Genomic DNA, 20549 nt, shown 5'->3' with positions numbered 1-20549 from the left:
ATGTTTAGGAATCTAATGCGGTATGCAGCACCCAGGTGGTTTTGGTAGGGCTAGTATTGTGCTTTTAAATTATTTGCTCAATAGTTCCTGATTAAGGAAATTGCAGAAGTACCGTGCTAGATGGTAACTGCAAATTTCAGCTGAAGATTCTGTGTTCAGCCAAAAAATCCAGCCAGAAAGCTTTTATTTGGATCAAACCTGTCCTCCCATTTTGAGGTGCTTAAGGCTGTGGAGGTGGCAATTAGGGCACTCTTGCAGCTTTGTCATCTGTTGGAAGCATCTCAAGATACTGGGACTGAAGACTCAGACCTTTAAATGTCAGCGTGGATTAGTGGAGAGATGCTCACAAAAGCTGGTGGAAAGAAAAAAGCAAGCCATGTTTATTGACAGCAATAAGAGATTTGAATAACTTAAACTTCAAACTCTGATCTCATGTCAAATGGGAAAAACATGAAGCTGCACTGGTCGCCTCAGTAAGAAGCTGTTGCAGAGCAAGGGCTTTTCAAGCTACACAGCTGTGCTCTATGGAGTAAGGTTGTCCAGGAAAAAAAAAAAGTGTTATTGCTAATATTAGAATTAATAAAGTTGTATGCCGTTGATAATATCTTAAAATTTGCCTCAGTTTCTGCCACTCTTTTCTTCATTTGCACTGCTATAGCATATTCTCATAGAAGCTTTCTCAACAAAGCAGTTGCAGTGTCTATACTTAGGAAAGCATTGATGGTTAGTGTATGATACACCCGAGCTGGAGAGAAATATGAGAGTGTTACTGTCTTGTAATTGCTCAGGGCTCCTCAGGGTCAAGACAGATCTTTCATTTCGCAGAGATAAGAGTAGTACCGCCAGAGTTAACCTCCAGAGGACCTTGGTAAAGCAGATTGTGACTACTCTACAGGTGTTGCCGTTCCCATATAAGTCTTTTGTTTCATGCTGCTGTTTTCAATCAGTCATCTGGCGTGAAGACTGATTATTAGTGCAGACTTTGACTTGATTGTTCTGCTGGTTTTGTTTTTCAGCATTTTGAGAAGATTCAAAGCAAAGAGCTTACCTTGATTCAATGTCCTGAGACATACTTAGGTACTGAGCAGGATCTGGCATCCATTGAGATGTTAGCATCTTCAGAACAATAGTGCTCACGGGAAATATTTTTGCTAAAGCTAATAAAGTAAATTATATTTTGTGGATTTAGTTTCTCATTCTGATCAGAGTTAACAAAGCTGCACCTGTTCATCACTGCTATTCTACTTCTGTGCTAAAGAGCTGGTGGATGGGAATAGACATGGTCTGAAGAGTATTTTTGGATTAGCTTGGCAAGTCTTTTGTATTAACTGTTTAGGTAAGAAGCAGCTTATCTTATTCATCCAGACAAGATCAAGCTCCTGGCAATATCTATCAAGTATCTAATGAATTTAATTAAAATATATGTATTATTAACATTTCCAGCTGTGATACTGAGCGACTAGCAATTTTCAGATGCTTGGAATGAATAATGGTGTTGGATTTTCAGTTGCTTTTGACATCAGCCCTTTTATAAACCTGCAGTTTTGCAGAATCATGACTATAAAGCCTGTGTGCTGGACGTAGCAGAGCAGCAGCTGAATAATGTTTTCAGATATTGTGCTTTTTCTTCTCTTTAATCAGTGAAGATGCTGCTGCATTCAGCAGCTGCCCACTTTAATTTCTGTGGTATTATTAGTATGTTATTTTTTATTGAAGCTGAATGAAATGGAAAGCATGCAGGCCAAGGAATGTTGTTAGCAGTCATATGGTCACAAAAAGCTTGGTGCAATTACCTAACCATCATCACGGGATCATCATCACGAGACAAGATTGACTATTCAGCCAAATTGCCATTCCTGGGTAGAGACTGATTCCGATAGTGTTGTTCTGCAAGGAAGCAGTATTTTCATGAATAAGTGTTAAGATTTGCAGGCCATCAAGTGGAGGAAAATACTGGTTCCAGCTACTTCCTAGTCTCTAGAGGAATACTGGTGATCAGAAATTAAGGGTTTTGTTGCTAATTTGTAGAATGTAATGTGGTTTAATGAAGAGAGAGGGGATGACAAAAGTTAGTGGTGTATCTTGAGTATCTTTATAATGGTTGTGTGGTGTTCTTGATTCTGTGTCGTGACTTGATTCTGTCATGACTAAGCCTGGAAAAGAGGAAAGGAAGGCAATAGCTCATGCTTGTTACTAAATACCTTTTTGGTATTTCTTTTCGCGCTATCCTGTCCACTTTTCTTAGTCAACAAGACCACCTATTAGAAAACATGTGGCTGAATGCGACACACTTATTTGTTCATTCTCAGTTCTTATGGTATGTTCCTTGAAAGAAAGAAAAAGTCATTGGAATAGTTGGCTTGAAAATTTAGTTGTTATTATTAAGAAGAAAATAGGTCTTTCTTAGACCACACAAGGTTTTGGTATAAATGTCATTTTATATTCAGAATCTAATAAGAATCTTCACAAAACATTTGCATATTACATTGGTGTAATCATCCTTTCACTTTACAGATGTATGAATTTGAAGATCGTAGAGTTTCTGTTCACTGGACAAGAATTGAGTAATGAAAGACATTATTATCATTTGTCGTTGGTCTTCAAACCAGGGCAGTTGCCTTACTTAATACGCTCAAATGACCAGTAATATTTCACTTAAGCGTTCATTGCAATCAAAATACCAACTTTTGTCCAAAAAGGCACACATGTAGGCCTCCGTATCTGGAAGTGACATATGTGGCCTAAAACATACTCAATGAGAGGACGTCTTTGAATTACATGTTGGCAGTGTGTCAATAAGCATATTCTTGATACTTGCTGAGAAGTTGAAATAAGAAATACTGACGTTTAATACTGTTATTTAGATGTTGGTTTTGTCTTTTAGTATACATGCGGTACGTATATGTACAATTATTCAAATGATTTTTTTCAGTTGTGAAGTGTTAAGCTAACATTTTACTTTTAATAGGTCTGCTTTGAATAATTAATTAAATAACTTTTATTAAAGCTAATAATATGATAAGCTAAAGCAAATTTATCAAACAATTATACAACTATTATGTAACTGTTTCAGTATCTTTGAAGCCGGGGGCTAAAAGCTCTAGTGGGTGTCTTGAGCGTGGGTTATGTATTTCAGCAAAATGTGATAACTGATGAATATCTGCAGAAAAGGATATCATTGTGCTCTTTTTAATGAACTAACAATTTTATACAAAAAATTCAGCAGTCCCATTGTTTAAAATAAAGGGATACATGTAAATGAGGCCAGTGCTGAAATTGTGTTTAAACAATGCTGACAGTTCTTCTATTGTGTCCATTAATTAATTTCCCAGCATCAAGGTTCTCTGGGAATGAACTGCAAAAATAATTAAAATCATACATGAGATAAATAGTTTAGAAATTCAAAAGGTGAAGTAGGGAATTTGTTTAGTAAATATTAGTCACACGCTTATTTGTGCTCATTTGCCTTTTAAAAGCAGGTTATTGAGGAAGTATGATCTGGTTTTGATTCACATGATGTGCTAAAGTTCTGCTCACAGGTGGAAAAGTTGCCATATTCTTTCCTAATCAATGGTGCCTGTCCTTGTTTTCAAATCAATAGTCTGCTATAAGCAGATTAACGTTTATGTAAAAGTATTTTGTCTTACAGCAAATTTCTTCAGAATTAAATCAGTTGCAGTGTATTTTTACTAATGATCTGGATTTAGTTTATGCTTTGTAAGGTAAATCATATCTTTAAGTAGAATTCTGTGAATAAAAGTGGTCCTGGTGTGACATAGCTTTGCTTTTTTCCACTGCATTTTTGGCCAACTAATTGGTGTCAAGTCACTAACTGAGAAGGAATTTATATGTTTAAGTTCACACTAAATTAGTGATTTCAGATAGAATGAATAGGGTCTTAATTAGAAGGAAACTTCAAAACAAATTTCTTTCCAGCTGGACAACCATGTCTGAAAAGTTGAAGCCCAACTTTAAGCCTAGCTTAAAATAAAAGAAGTCTTTGCAATAAATGTTCTTTCTGTCTTTGAATGCAGATTAAACAAAGATGAGATTTAATTGTGGTATCCCAAATGTGCATGCCTTTGAAAAGATTTTGTCTGGAGGTTTTCACTCAAATCTGCCATGTAACCTATTAAAAAAGAAATAGCTTGCAACTTCTAGACAGTGTTTTCTTCAACTTCACCTGTGCTGGGGGGATGCAACTAGGCTGTCGCTTTGGGGTTTATCCTCTTACTGCTCCTCAGCCTTTCCGTAACAACTCACTCAGCTCTTCCATAACTTCTCTCATGCAAGAGGGATTTTAAGTTACAGTAGGGCACATCTGAGTAAATTAAAGATGCAAAATTAATTTTCTGGGAAATAGCTAGAGAGTTAGACTTCTCAAGCGTGCTTACATTTTTGAGAAGCCTGTTGGTAGTGTCATCTTCTTATATCCTCTTACAGCTTGTGTGATCTGACTGCCTAAGCCTTGTCTTGAGGAAAATACTCAGGACTAAGGGGTGTAGGGAAGCGTAGGCTTCAGCTTTATACTCATGCAAGAAACAAAATACATTGTGTGCTTATGTTTCATGCTCTTAGAGGAAGTAAAGGACATAGGGATGCTCAGTGTTAATTACATAGAGATTCTCTGCTTTAAAGTCACTACACTGCGCCATGGCTTGGTAAGATAATGAGGAACTATATTAATGGCTCTAACCAAAATACTTTGTTCTTTAATACATTAACTATGGGGAATGAAAGAAAATATAGCTATAAGTAATCAATCACTTTCTAAAACCTAAACAGTATAAATTATCCACTGTTATTGATGAGGACTTATAATATTATGTTGCTGTTATTTGTTAATGCACTGAAACCAGCCTGGAGAAGTTCCATTAGTTCTCGCTCTTGGTTCTGCTGTTCTCATCTCCAGACAAGTTATGAGTTTTTGATCTTAAATACTTAATGGAAGAAAAACGTGCAGAAAGTGTGGTGGTTTTTTTCTACTAGAGGAGCCATAAATATGTATATTATATTGGGGTTTTAGATCTCATTCCTCACCATTATATTGTTCGCTGTTAGCTAAAATCACAGTGATTATCACGGGTAGAATTCACGCTCACATTGCCACGTCACTGTTCTTGCCATGTTCTGCCTAGCCATAACTAGTAGGTGAAATGGAAGTTGTTTGCCTCCTGCTTTGTAGAAATTCAAAGGAGCAAATTAAGTAATATTTTCTGCAGTCAGTACAAAGAACAACTAATGGTCACTCTTCACACTGCAGATGAGAAGAGGCTTATTAACATGGGAAATTACAGAAAAGAAATCAATAAGGTCTCTGATAGTTTCACTATGCATAATTCTTCTATGTATATCTAGGTTCTTTTCAAAGAACATAGATGTGGTTCTTTGTTGGAAATGAATGTTGCAAAATGTAATTGTTCTCCCTGTGTAGAGTTCAGCATTACCTTGCATTTGTGTCAAAGGCATTCTCCAAGAAGACTTTCTTACTTCACTTTTCTTCTGTAAATACCCTGTTCAGCAAGAAAGGACTGTAAGGGAATTGCATGAAAAGCTCCAATCCTTTGCTAAGATTTAGCAACCTCCCTGTATGTGAAGGTAATAAACCACAACCCATGAGGACAAAAATAACTGTAAAAGAGAAACACATTTCAGTATTGGATGTGAAGGTACCTCCTTGGGGGAGAATCCACTTGACATCCTAATCATGATGAACTCTTAAAAAAACTTCATGATGAACTCTTTAAATGAACCAAATGAGAAACACTGGGTTTTTTTCACCACGGTTTATTCTGGAAAAGCTAGGAGAAAAAAGTCATATAGTTGAAGTTAGTTATTTTTTTATTCTATTTGAATTGAACATACTAGCAAGTGAAGAGGGCAGTAATTTAAACTCTGTTCTCAAAACACAAGCTAAAGTGGAAAGTTACGTGAAAGATGCTTCTTAAAACTAAATGATTACTGGGACACTAGATAAATCAAGTAAATAGTAATTATCAATAGCATCCGTTTATATTTGATATTGATTAATAGTCTTACCATGAATTTTGCAGGCCATACGGAGCATTCTAACAATTCAAGACGCTGATCCAAAAAAATTGCAGCAATTGGTCTGTTCCCCTTGTGGCTGGGATTTCGCAGCATCAAGTCATCTCTAGGGAACTGTTGCCAAGTAGTTGACTGGATTAGAGAGGCCAGCTACTAAATTGTTATAAAGGTGATCTTCACCTAGGTTTCAGCATAAATCTGCCAAATCTAATGGAACACTGTAAGATAAAGAATTTTTTTTAGCATTCCTAGCAGAAATAGGAAATGTAAACATGGTTCTTGTAAAGTTTTTTTAAAATAGCTCTTCTATAGGGGACATACAGTGACCACTAAGGGTTGAGAGGATAGTTTTTGCATGGTGTTTTGGCTGTGCTAGATAGTTCTACCTTGCTGTTATGACCTGAAAATGTTAGTTTCCATTACGGATTTTAAAGTGCTGTGAAATGCGTTTGGATCAGATTTGTTTTTAATGCAAAGATCAAACCAAAACATGAATTTTCATGTTAATGGATGGATATTTGCTTTAGAAAAAGATACTTACAAGCCTTACCTTTACATAAGGTTGCTTTTTGGTTTGGGTTGGGTTTTTTTTAGGCATAAATGATCCAACTTTGTTGCTGGGTTTATTGTTAGATTAGGTTCAGCTTAGACAAGTGCTCTGGGTCACTTACTGCTTTTAGGATCATCCCCTTGGGAACAGTGACAGTGAAACAAAAAAAATGATAGAAGACAATCCAAAATGTGCTAATTCAACAAAAATGAAAGTTTTTAATAGGTATTTTTATGTGTAACTGTATAATACGTTATTAACATGTACCATGACGAAAATTTAAGTTCTTAGCACCCCAGAATGATCAAAATTTCATTTTATAACTGACTGTAAGACTGACAGGCAGGAGAAGGTTATGATCCTGCATGAGTTGGTAGGCTGCTGTGATGAAATATAATGAAAATAGTTGCAATTGTTGAAGTATTCCAGTATCCTTTAGAATGGCAAGATTTAGGTGACTTCAATACAGTGTTCTCCAAACTTAATCACAATATGCTTTCACCATAAATAAATATGACATTTTAAGAAAGTGTTGTCATGATTTTTGTAGTGAGAAATTACACCTTGCAAAGCGTTAAGAGCCCGTGAACATATGCACCGGCATGATGCAGCCTGTTGAGATTGCTGAAGACAGCGAAGAAGGTTCTTCACTAAAGGTTACTAAAGAAAAAACACAGCTGTGGAATTAAAGGGAATGCCCTTGTATGGGTAATAACTGTTTGAAAGATAGAAAACAGATGGTAGGAATACGCAGGCAGGTTTCAAAATTAAAGGAGATCACATGTAATTCTTTTAAATTTGTGATAAGGCTTTAGCTGTTTCTGCTGAAGTGATTGGTAAACAGATAAAGGAGCGAGACAGCAAAGTTTGCTGACAACAAACACCATGTTACTGAGAGTAGTAAAGGTGAGAGGTTGACAGCAAGGAGTTGCAGGACTTCATCTTGCTGTAAACAACCAGGCAGTAAATAACAGGTAAAATTCTGCGTGGACAAATATAAAGTGATATTGTGTGTGTTGTTTGGAACAATCCTACCTTTACCGGTATAACTGTGGGCTTCAAGTGAGCTTTCTACACTCACGCACAAGAGGAAAAGATGAGCTCCGTAGCAGTCAAGGAAGAAAAAGGAAAAAAAATCGAAAGCTAAGAATTGCTGGGAAAGGAAAGGAGAACAAAATACCATTATGCAGTGGTGAGAATTATGTTCTTTCTGCATCTTATATGCTGTATACAGTTCGGACCTTATTTCAAAATGAGAAAAGTACAAGAAAGGATGCTTAAGAAGGCTGAGCAAAGATGGTGGAACTGATATATGAGGAACAGTGGAAGAGAAAAAAAAATTCTAGTCTGCAAAAGAGAAGGAAAGATGAAAGGACTGAAGAAAGTGAATAAGAAGTGATTGTTCATACTCTTTCAATGCAATAACTGAACTAGTTTGAAAGAAACTAGTAGGTATAGGGTTTAAAACAGACAGGCTATACAGCATCCACTTAGGTTTTGGAATTCGTTGCCACAGGACTTTGTGATTACCTAAAAAGCTTACAGTTGCAGAAAGCTTTGGGCAGATAAATAAAGACAAATCCATTAACAACTATTAAATGGACATATTCTACAGCTTGTATAAGGACATCTCTGAGCACAAGATCATTGAAAGTTGGAAGAGTGTTCTGGGGAGGTACTTCTATACACTTGCATTCTTATACTCATAGTTATCTGCTGTCGGTCGTTCCTAGTGGCAGGATACATACCCTGGTGGACCTCTCCGTGGTGTCCTTGTGCTGTGTTCCTTCTCAGACTGGAACTCTGTGTCTCAGTTTTGACAGTGGATTGAGTCTGTGCCTAGGAAGTCAGAGCTCCTGGCGAATGGAAAAGGCAAATCTTGGAGGAGCAGCCAACACATTGCCCTTTCCATGATGATCCTGCACTGGCTTCTTTCTCTTTTTCTGCCATAGATTGCTTGGATGATTTGGGAAAAATTACTTAAACCTCTCTGCAGCTAAACTATGTGCTCTTTGTAATGTAATAAAAATGGAGACGCTTAAAGTTGCTTTATTCATCCGTGATCATAAAGTGTTTGGAAGTCCTTGTGTCTGAGCCATTGTTTGCGTGTGAAATATGGTGGTTTAATACGTAACCCTGGCACAATTTCATAGCTTTAATCATTTTGAGTACTTCAAAAGTAATCACGTATTGTATTTACTCTATCAACAAATACCATGAGATATTACCCTCCCTAAATGCTGAAGTGTCCAGGGTAAGGGAGGCAGGTTAGACTAATCGTTGACTAGACGATAATCAGTGTAGTCGTACAACAAAATTTGCATTCTTTCAGTGACGGTCTAATTCAAGAAGTTTGGGGAGTGCGGTATAAAGAATGCCTTTCATTTCAGCTGCAGAGGAGATCCAGCATTTGCAGGGCAATGAGATATTTGTGATGTTAACAATCTAAATGATTTTTATTGATAATGACAGATGGTTCTTAGATAATGTGCTCTGAGTTGTCTGTAATATGTTCAGAATAAGTCTTCTGGAAGGTTGTACATCTGTCTTGAGATCTTTTGCTAAAATATTTAAATCAAGGTCATTGTTTATATTTGATTTTAAATAGCTTTTAGCTGGTAGTCTGCATTTTTGTACATTTAGAGATCAAACTGTTTGTAACTTCAAAAGCTACAAATGGAAAAGTATAATAGGTAGCAGGTGTTAGAAAAGGCAATTATGCATTAGCTGTTTTACTCAATTTCCAAAACTGTCTAAAACTATCCATTGGAAATACTTTGTAGCCTAGACTTATCTCTGAAGCATGATGAATTTTTAAATCTATAGGGGGATATGCATTTTTTTCTCTAATGAATTGCATATTTAAACCCATTTGGTTTCATTTAAAAGAGCTGAAGAAAATTGTATTGGGGGGAAAAAAAAGGTTGAACAGAAAAATCTCAAGAAGTTCAGGTTCGTGTATACTTCTGGATATTTTTACCTGCAATTCCTCAAAAACATTTTCAGTTTCCAGTATGGCAGTTCTTGCAGTTCTTGGGTTTTGGGTTTGGTTTTTTTTTTTTAATTTTAATTTTTTTTTAAAGCCGCTTATCTTGACTTTCTGGCTCAGGAAGAATTTCCTTTATTATGTGATAATAGAATGAATTCTTGGGCTTAAAATCGGGAGCTTAGATTATCATCAGAAAAAAAGAATACCATGATGGTTGAATTTGACTACCTGGGTAATATTGTTTTGTAAGTCAACGTAAGAGAGGGCAAAATAAACAACTTTGCCAATAGCTACTGCAAATTGACTTTGGAAGTTAAAATGCTGCTTTCAGACAGATTTCTTTAATCCAGCCCCCTTCTCCCCTATACTTTTCAAGAAAAACATAATGTTGGTGGACTGAGGAGGAGAGACGAGAATTAGTTCCTTTCAATGCCCCCTTTGTTGCTGATGTCATGCAATTAAAGAAATGTAAGCTTTTATTATATTCAGGTAGGAAACAAATAATCCAGTACATAAAATATCCTGATTAATAAATATTATTTTAAATTAAATTTTCCTGCCTACAGACTATTCAGTCTTCCTTCTTCTTCATCGGCAAAAAGAGTCTTCCTTTTTCTTATCTTTCTTTTCTTTATCCGTTCTGCAGTCTCAATCCAGCTTTATTTGCCTCCATCCCATAACCATCATTTTTCTTCTTCCCTCCTTTCCCACTTGATTGCAAATGCTCAGGCTGCGGCCGTGCTCTTCGATTATCCGTTCTTTGATAAGATCATAGTTCACCAGGTAATGGTGAACTGAGCTGGTTCTTACTATGCCAGAAAGTCTTCACCAGTGACAGCACATACTTCAGAGTGGGATTCTGGAAAACATGTTGATGTTTTCATGTATGGGCTGTTGGCTTAGTCTTAAACACAGTCTGTTTTCATTGGACATTACTACCTTGTTTGCCTTCCAAATTTGAAGATGTTTGTCACTTTTATGAGGTTATGTTGTATATTCCAAAATAATACAATCTTCTCAAGTATGATTAAGGGCTGCTACTTGAAAGGACATTTTTAAAATTCATATGAAAAATGAGAAATTGGTTGCAGTTCAGTGCTGAGAAAAAATAGACCACAAGTACTATTTCTGTACTTAATTTTTAAAAATTTAAAATATTTTTCTTACTTTAGAGATGAAAATGTTATAGAAGATTATCAAAGGCTGAATTTTAAAAAATACTGCATGTTCTGTGAATTTATTTACACAATAAAGTAGGAAGAGGGTCGTTTTCTTAGAATTGGCTTTCTGCATTTTTTAGAGTTGCATTTGATTATTTGAATATTGCCACAATAGTATCTGATATGATAAGCGTTCGCAGCACTTTCCTTACAAGTGTCTTCTTGAGATACCATTTTATGCTTTTATATATGTTAACTTCCCATCCCAAGAGAAATGCCAACAGTAAAGTAAAAGACATGGATTTTTCAGGAGGATGGTAGTGAGTACATGATTCTGTAAAACTGTAACTTTAATATTGTAAATTGGACTTGAATTTTTCTGATTAAGGCAAACTCTAGAGAGAAGTCTAGTTAAAATTACCATATGCTTTGTCTGTCCTGGGATTTCACAATGTTGTTCATTGTAAAGTCATGTTATTCAAGTACAGTGTTTTCCTAGAGTAGGAAAAATATCACAGGATTTTATAATCAGAATCTTCCTTTTCTGGTTACAAAATTAACTAATTCCTATTTTCAGTTCCAACTATGCTTTCAGACTTAAAACTTCCCTGGAAATAATTGGAGTTATTTCTTTTCTTGACTCTTACCGATTAGCTGCTACCATGGTCTTTGTGCCAACCCCTTGTAGTGCCTTCTGCACTTCTGTCGGTCAGGGAGGAAAAGGAAAAGTAGGAGGAGGAAAATATTTTTCCTTCTTCAGTTGTGAGAGCAGTGAGGTTATTTTATTACACTGTTTACAAATGTTCTGTGGAATTTTTTAAATACCATGCCCTTCTAGGTTATATAGCAATAAAATAGATGTTGTTTGTCATGTTATGTTTTACATAAGAAGTTGTTTCAGTTCACTTTGCTTGAGCAGAACACTGTATTTTTCTAAAGAGTAAACTGTAGTTTTGAAACGACCAGTAGAGAACAGAGCTTTGTCTGGGCGTCATCTCAAGGCACGTGGAGGAGAAGAAAGCTATCAGAAGTAAACATGGATTCACCAAGGGGAAATAATATCTGACTAATCTGATAGCCTTCTCCAATGGCATGACTGGATGGATAGATGAGGGGAGGGCAGTGGATATTGTATACCTTGACTTCAGCAAGGCTTTCGACACCGTCTAACACAGCATCCTCATAGGGAAGCTTAGGAAGAGTGGGTTAGATGAATGGGCAGTGGGGTGACTGAAATCTGGTTGAATGATAGAGCTCAGAGGGTTGTGATTAGGGGCACAGAATCTAGTTGGAGGTCTGTGGTGGTGTTCCCCAGGGGTCAGTACTGGGTCCAGTCCTGTTCAATATCAGTGACCTGGATGAGGGGCTAGAGTGCACCCTCAGCAAGTTTGCTGATGACACAAAGCTGTGGGGGGGTGGCTGACGCACCCGAAGGCTGTGCCACCATACAGAGAGACCTGGCCAGCTGGGCAGAGAGGAACCATATGAAATTCAATAATGGCAAGTGTAGGGTGCTGCACCTGGGGAGGAATAACCCCATGCACCAGGACAGGTTGGGGGCTGACCTGCTGGTGAGCAGCTCAGTGGAAAGAGACCTGGGAGTCCTGGTGGACAACAGGATGACCATCAGTCAGCAATGTGCCCTTGTGGCCAAAAAGGCCAATGGCATCCTGGGGTGCATCAAGAAGAGTGTGGCCAGCAGGTCGAGGGAGGTCATCCTCCCCCTCTACTCTGCCTTGGTGAGGCCGCACCTGGAGTACTGTGTCCAGTTCTGGGCTCCCCGGTCCAAGAAGGACAGGGAACTGCTGGAGAGGGTACAGCAAAGGGCTACCAAGATGATTAGGGGACTCGAACACCTCTCTTATGAAGAAAGGCTGAGGGATTTGGGTCTTTTCAGTCTGGAAAAAAGACGGCTGAGGGGGGACCTTATCAACACTTATAAATGCTTAAGGGGTGGGTGTCAGGAGGGGCCAGGCTCTTTTCAGTGGTGCCCAGTGACGGGACAAGAGGTAATGGGCACAAACTTGAACATAGGAAGTTCCATCTCAACCTGAGGAGGAACTTCTTTTCTTTGAGGGTGGCAGAGCACTGGCACAGGCTGCCCAGAGAGGTGGTGGAGTCTCCATCTCTGGAGACATTCAAAGCCTGCCTGGACGCGTTCCTGTGCAACCTGCTCTAGGTGACCCTGCTCTGTCAGGGGGGTTGGACTAGATGATCTCCAGAGGTCCCTTCCAACCCCTATCATTCTGTGATTCTGTAATATGAAAAAAAAAATTGCTATACTTCTGAAGTGCTACAATTAGATCTTATAAATTATTTCAATATCCTCATTTAAGTATCCATACATTTGTGAGATTATGTAGCTTAATTTTATAATTATTATTTTTAAATGTTATTTTAATGAGATTTTACATAGCATTAGTTCACCGTCATCACATTGATAATTAAATATCATAATTATTTTTTCAGTTCTCGGTGGTATAGAAAATAAAATCTGAGATTAATTTGCTAATACAAGAAAACTTAGTGAAGCCTTTTAAAAGTAGGATCACAAATTTTTCTGAACTCTAAGGTATAATTGTAAAATCTTAATTTCTAGGGGGAGTTTTATAAAGTGACTGAATCTGCTGACTCGAACTAGAACAGAAAGCTGCAGGTCTGAATACAAATCTGAGTTGTAAATGTTTTGTGTTACAATGAGTAGATTTTTTTTTCCTTTAGTAAACACCTCTAATTCAGTCAAATATAGACCAAGTTGTAAATTTTTAAAATGCTTAATAATGTCCTATAGCAGAATTTATAATGAAAAAGCTTCTAGTCGTAGTAGAGTTTGTTCTTAATAATGGAGATGAAGCATATGTTCTTGTCACAGTGTTGAACTGAGCAGTACAGTATTTCATGCCAGATATAAGGTAATGGATAACATCAGAAATGGAAAACACACCTGTGAAGAATGAATTTAAATATGAGAAATACCTCATCTTAATTTCCATTACAGATAATAGCCATGAAAAGGTTTGGCGTACATGAAATGCAAACATTCATGTTGCAGAGAGAGAGATTTAGCTGGCATTTGTAGTTAGTAATCAATGCCATAAAAATACACTTGGGGCATATGGTGATCAAAATTATTCTTTGTGTATTGAAAGGATGATATATTTTTATTTTTTCTAGTCTGAACCAGAGGGTTTTTCTCACTTCCACTTGTACGTCTGTGCTGCCTTCCTTGTCAGGTGGAGGAAAGAGATCCTGGAAGAGAAAGATTTTCAAGTAAGTGAAGGGGATATTTTTCAAGCACAGGGTGGTCTTTATTAAATTTAGCTTCCTAGCGTTACTTGGGGATGAATTTATGACAAAACAGTAGCAGTTACAGCAAGACTGATGGTGCCCGACTGTTTGTTAGAGTTGCTCCAAAACTGTTAGACCTGAAGTAATGGACTATAAGCAGTACAAGATGTATCTCCTTTGTCCACGCTGGAAAAATAAATGCTGTTTTAACTGAGACAGACTTTGAGAAGATGATTTCTGGAGATGCTATTACAAGTAGAGCCTTGGTATTTCACAAAGAGATTTTCTGAAAAGGTAACTGGATTATTTTTTTTCAATCTTAAATGCTTCACTGGAGTTATCTATTTATAATTTTATCTCTATAACAGCACACTCCAACATGTTGATGTTCATTCTTTCAAAAAAGCTAGGCAAGCAGCCTTTTAAAATAAGGACCCTGTTTTTCAGTAGGAAATAAAAGGCCTGTAAGAATATTTACTTCAGGTCCCTACATTTCAAAACTTTACATTTTTCCAGCAAAGAGCGTATCAGAGAGTTGTTTGGAATGGGATTTGAATATGGTAAATAGGTGAATCATTTGCATGCCCCTGTGGAAGTTTGGTTACGTTTGTGAACTGGTGACAGTTCACTTTCATAGAAATATTTTACATTGAATTTTACCCTATGATACACATGCAGTGCCTGAAAGGCCTTAAAGTCTTGTTTACAGGCTGACTGTAAACAAACCATGCTGCAAGGCCCCTGCCGTTGCCTGCCCTGGGGAAATGGCCCGTTACCAGCTTATTTTCTCTCCATCTGACTGAACTCTGTTGCCCTGTACAAATGAACCATTGTGTAAATTTGTGTATCACTTAAATCTATTTTATTCTTCTTCATACAATGATTTATTTGGAGCACTTTAACTGTCATTGCCTGTCTTTGCAATAAATAAATGCCTAAGGGCACAACATAACAACTTTAATTTATACTACCTGCTAACACTGTTAGGTTTTCTCAGTTTATGGTATTTTGTCAAAATCAACTTTAATGTTGGCAGCCGTGCCTCACAACTACAATTGGTCACTGTTAATCCTTCCTATTAAATTTTTCCTGTTGATTTCCTGCACCTTAGTTCATAATTTTCCCCTTTCTACTGAATCTATTACAACTATGTTTAAAGTAAATAATAAGCCCAAGGTATAGTAGTATGAAGATTTGTTCTGTTCTCCTCATTATATATGCAGATCTGTTTACATATTTAAAAATTAAGGTGGTTTTTATGGTTTAATTTACTTATAGGCTATGTAAACTAGACTATAAAGTACATAAATCAGGAATATACTGGAACAGATTTATCAAATTGCTTTAGCTTGCTTACAACATAGAAAAGCAATTAGTAATTTTGAGGATCTGTAGACTAGTGCTAGCTTTACCACTATCATATGTTATCACTAAAAGGCTTGGCCTTCTTTATTGTGTAACATGACCTTTGAAAATGACTAAACTAAAGTGTTATCAATTTTCCAAATGATACTCCTCTCCCACAGGCAAGAATAAAATCCATTATTCTTCTGCTTTGTTAATAATAGCTGTAGACCATTGCCTGGTCTTCAAAGTAGGAGCTCAAGTAATAGGCATTTAAACTACATTGGATAATTGGGGAGTTCGGTATGTGCTGTTGGAGTACTCTTATTGCATTGAATTCACATTATTGAGAAGTCATAACGATAGTACATTTTGTACTGAAGTTTTTTTGTTCCGTAAGCTGTAGCAAGAATCATCAGAACATGCATCCAGTCATTTCTCCTGCACGTAGTGTGTGTTGTTTTTGTTTTTTCGCATGTGACAGAGTTAAGGGAAGTCTCTCCTAATCATCAGTCAGAGGGCCTGGTCCTTTAGTACTAGCTGTGAAAACTCATGCTCTTTTACATGTCTGTTTGACCTCTTTCAGTAGCATTAAAAACCTTACAGGAATTTTCAGGCAGAATAATTTCCCCGGAGCGTCAGGTGTGGTGATATGCCAGATGAGACACCGAGCAGGTTTTGAATCCAAGACCAGTTTTAAAGGACTTGGTTATGCATTACTTTTTTCTTATTATTTGATGAAGAATATTATCAGTAACGTTACAGACAGGATAATGGTAGAACATAATCTTTGCTCTTAAGATACCTGTTTCCATTCTCTTCAGTATGTCTTGCTGCAACCCAAGCAGTCAGTAAAAGTATGATGTTTATTCTTCCTCACATGAACAGATTAGTTAATAGACTTATATACCAAGTGTGCAGCCCTCCATGATAATACTTCCTTATTACAGACAGCGTGTGTGTGTGTAGTTCTTGTTTTTTGCTTTTTGTTTTTTGGGGTTTTTTTTGTGTGGTGTTGTGTAGCAGAGAAAGAAATTCTGCAATGAAAGGAGTTAGGCTGGCTGGACTGATGCTACAGAGTGATACAACCTGAAAACTACTTGGTATTTGGTTGACACCTGTAGAATTAAATATTATGGTATCAATCAAAATAATTTTTGATGAGGGAAATAGAGGAAGAAATAAATGTTTCAGCGCAGGCCTCCAAATGTTCAAATAATCATGTGTATATATTATATGTATATATTGTAGGTATACATGCATATGAACATGTACACATAAACTTGTAACACAAGCGTATAAAACTGGGTTGATGCTAATCCCATATTTTTCATGTTTGATAGAACGTAAGAAAATAATTTTCTCACTGTAAGATGATAATCAGGTCATGATGGAAGTTGTCTTCATTTTAATCTACTTGAACAAGTTTGATAGCAGTGAAACTATACCGCTGTGTTTTCAGGTAGACATTTTAAATATTTCACGCCCATGTATAATACAAAGATTAATATTATTGAAAAGAATGATAGTAGTTTAGTTAGAGCTTGTTATTCTCTCATGGCTCTCACTTCTGGACAGAGAGAGAGTCCGCTTTATGTACATGGGGTGCTCCACAAACCCAGGTAGAGAAAGCTAGTTTGGGTAGCTCTGTAGCTCTATTCGTGTTACGGATTAGCAGTTTTTACTTCACATGTCGGGGAACAGAGAGCACAATGGGCAGACAGTAAATGGAAGACCTTTTAGTCCTGGCTCAGATTTGCCTTTGTAACAGATGTGATGTTTTATAGGATTGAACGGGACGTTCATGGCTTATGATATTTCCATTGATGGTATAAATGTTCTGTGTTAATTCACTGGTTCCATACTAGTGTCAGATTAAAAAAAGAAAAAAAGCACTAAGTTTAATATAGATAAAAATACAGTGTTTTTTTAATGTGATAAACTATGACTTGCAATGTGAATGCAAAATGTGAAATTTATTTGATTTCTACTGAAGCCTAAGTAATTAAGGACGCAAGTTCAGCCTTTCTATTCATCGGCATGTCTTAGACTTGGACTTGTTATTCATTTTCCTAACTACAGCCATAATTCCAGAATTCTCCTGAATTCTTGACAGAAGTGAGTGGTTGGTGCTGTTAGGTGATAAAATATTCAAGCATGATTTTGAGTATATTTATAATTAAAACATTAATAGAAAATATGTCTGTTGAGTTTAATGGTGTTGTGTACAGGATATCTGAAAGATTTGGAAGGAAACAGGACTTCGGGGACTAGATTCAGCGTCAAACTGAATATAAGCTAATAGTAATGTTGGACTGATACTGGTTTAACTGTTAGATATTACAGATTTAGTCCAAATTTTCAGTTTAAGTAAGTTATCATTTTGTTGACATAGCTGAGCTATAAAAATATGTTCAATATGTTGTGGTAAGGAATCTGTCTTGCAGGTTTTTTCTTTGTGATTCTAAGATACAGGCATTTCTGTCTGTCTAACAGACATTTTCTCCTATGCTGTCATCAACTCACATCTTTATTACTGCAATGTCCTTTTCTTTGGCTTTGGCAAATGCATTTTTGCTTCATTTATATTCACCCAGACTGCAAAGAAGCTGTAAAGATCATTTTTCAGTCCATCATTTTTTCTTGCTTTGCTTCTTCTTTAGCTCCCTTTCCTTTATAGCACCAAGGAAAACTTAGACACTTTCTCTTTCAAGGCCTTTAATGGACTAATACCAACACCTTACATGTCATCTCGTATTCAGTGTTGAGATGCTGACTGCCAGTTTATCAGCCAGTGATGACAGCCTCATCACGCGCTTGAGCTCGCAAGGAAGTATCTGTGCTATCTCCCAGGTTGACCGTCTTACTTAAGTGGAGCACCTAATGCAGATCCTCAGTTACTTTCCTCTAAATCCTTACGTAAGATCTGTTTTTCGGCAGTACCCGGAATAGATTTGACAGGTAGGCTTGAGTCTGTTCATGGCACTTACAGTCACATTCACTAGCTTTGTGTTGCTTCTTTTTTACTTTTCTGTGAATGTGTTGTCCCTTGTTTTATATTTGAGACATAATATCTTGTGCGTAGTGACTGTCCTTTATTCTGATTTAGATGATCTTTAAAATAATGATTCTTTAATCATTATTTTGTGTAAGTACTAAGGAGAAAGTCTCATTGACCTCATGACCAGAACGAATGTGTGCATGATTTATCTTATTAAAATTTAGGTAAATGCTCTTGACTTTTTTCAGATGTTTCGTTATGGTGACAGTATTACAAGCTAATATTAGTTCAAATGATAATGTGAACCACCCATCTTCCTACATCATATGACCAATAAAATTTTAATGTAATTAAGGTTATGTTATTACTTGTGTAAATGTTTATGCCTTATGGAGTTGTTAGGTTTATCCTTAGATTAAATCTTAGGTTTTGTATATGTTAGTTTTAAGATGGATGTCTGTTTCAGAGGATAGTGAAACATTTCACAGATCCCGCATTTGAATGGAAGTCAGATGCAGGATGACTTTGAAGTGCATCTTTAGCTTAGGGATGGAGTGAGCACTGTCAACATCTTTGGTTCGGTTTGCCTTTCCTTCCCTCTTCAATAATTACTATTAGAATCAGTGCAGGGTTAGAAGGTTCACTACTACCTACCACTATTCTGAAATCTCAGCTCACTTGAATACTTTGCTCCCTTATTTCACGTAAGAGTAGAGAAGGCCCAGGTTAATATCTTCTGATTTATGGTAAGAATACATTACTGATATTTCAAGTCTCATTTAGCACATAATCTTGCCCTTTTAGTCTTTTTACTCACATTTGTCATCAGTTTTGGGGTGTGAAAGCCATTGGTTTTATCTGTGGTCTGTTTTCTGCCTGTTAGATTCCAAAGTTCTTGAAGCTTCATGTTATTCCCTGAAATATAGGAATAATGCTCTATTTTTATGAATGAACCCTTGACAAGTAAAGGCTACTGGATTGTATTACTTCAGGCCTAATGTCAAATTAAACAGAAAAAAGGGGGGGGGCACATTATCTCTCTTGCAGAGGATTTGACGCCTATATTAAATGATATTAATATTCAACACAAAAGACTGAAATAATCATAACAGTTTAAAAATATTGAGCTATTAAAAATGCTTGGTTTTCTTCCCTAGGAATGCTTTCTAAGAACAAGTAGGTGATAAGCATATTGTCTCCTTATTTCATTCTTGGACTTGTCTGCCAGTTTTCTTCATTACAGTATTAAACACTTTGTGTACGATCACAAAGGAGTCTGTAGCCTGCATTTACTAGCATTTGGACTGTTACGTTTATTACAGGTATATTTTTTATTTCACATATCATGTGAACTTACCCTTCTATTAAGTATATTCTTGTATGTGAGCTAAAATTACTTGAAAGAGAAGGATTTAAAGAAAGACAACTCTGATTCTATACACTTGTCAGAGTGTGTATTTGCTATAGCTACACAAGTTAAGTAACGTAACTCTGCACCCTAAAAATGGGATTAGTAGATGGTTACAGAGGCAACTGCATAACAAGATACTTGGAAGATAAATTTAATTCGTACTGCTGTCTGCATGAGTAACAAGCTTTAGTACAAAAAGTTTAATATGAATATCCTTCCTAGTGATTATCTACTATAGAAAATCAGAAACATGATTTTATACCAAGTTTTTTTGCTCACCTATAGTAATATGGGTTTCCCTAACCTTTTGTGATCTTGTTCCTACTTTATGATGTGAGTTTTTAAGTGGTTACTTTTTCTGTGTTAAAGTACAGGACTTCTCACTTCGTATCATATGAGGCATAACTGATAAATGTATTTTTAATTTAGCTTCTTGGTGAGTACTGTGCTAGAAATTTAGTTCCCATTGCTACTGCAGTAAAAATAAATGTTTTTCAATTAAAAAAAAAAAAAGACGTAATGTTTCTGAATGGATTAGTTTTCTGAACAGAGGAGTGTTTCTCCCTCTGAAAGCTCTATGATTAGATGGTTCTGTGGTTCTGGATCTTGCACGCTCCCTCTTCCATGTATGGAAACTAACAGGGTCTTTTCTGTGAATGTACCAAAACCTGTAAAAAGTTAAGGACTGTGAATGTGGAAATCTTTCTAACTTTAAACATTGCTGTGATTTTATTCCCTGATGCGAGCACTTTTGGAAG

The 20549-nt window shown here is 36.5% G+C and overlaps 1 protein-coding gene across 3 annotated transcripts in view; it reads left to right on the top strand.

Moving 5' to 3' along the window:
• Window positions 1–20549, top strand: part of TBC1D22A (TBC1 domain family member 22A) — a 180896-nt gene that overhangs the window by 130052 nt on the left and 30295 nt on the right. For 2 of the 3 annotated variants that reach the window (XM_063323377.1, XM_063323379.1), the window contains one exon: window positions 13922–14017. The exons of the other annotated variant lie outside the window; for it this stretch is intronic. In XM_063323377.1, coding sequence (XP_063179447.1) covers window positions 13922–14017 — 96 coding nt within the window. The remainder of the gene's footprint in view (window positions 1–13921; window positions 14018–20549) is intronic. 3 annotated transcript variants of the gene reach the window in all.

Source organism: Chroicocephalus ridibundus, chromosome 1 (assembly GCF_963924245.1).
Source record: "Chroicocephalus ridibundus chromosome 1, bChrRid1.1, whole genome shotgun sequence".
NCBI lineage: Eukaryota > Metazoa > Chordata > Aves > Charadriiformes > Laridae > Chroicocephalus > Chroicocephalus ridibundus.
Note: the sequence above shows the minus strand (reverse complement) of the source record. Positions and strands in the feature narration are given on the sequence as shown.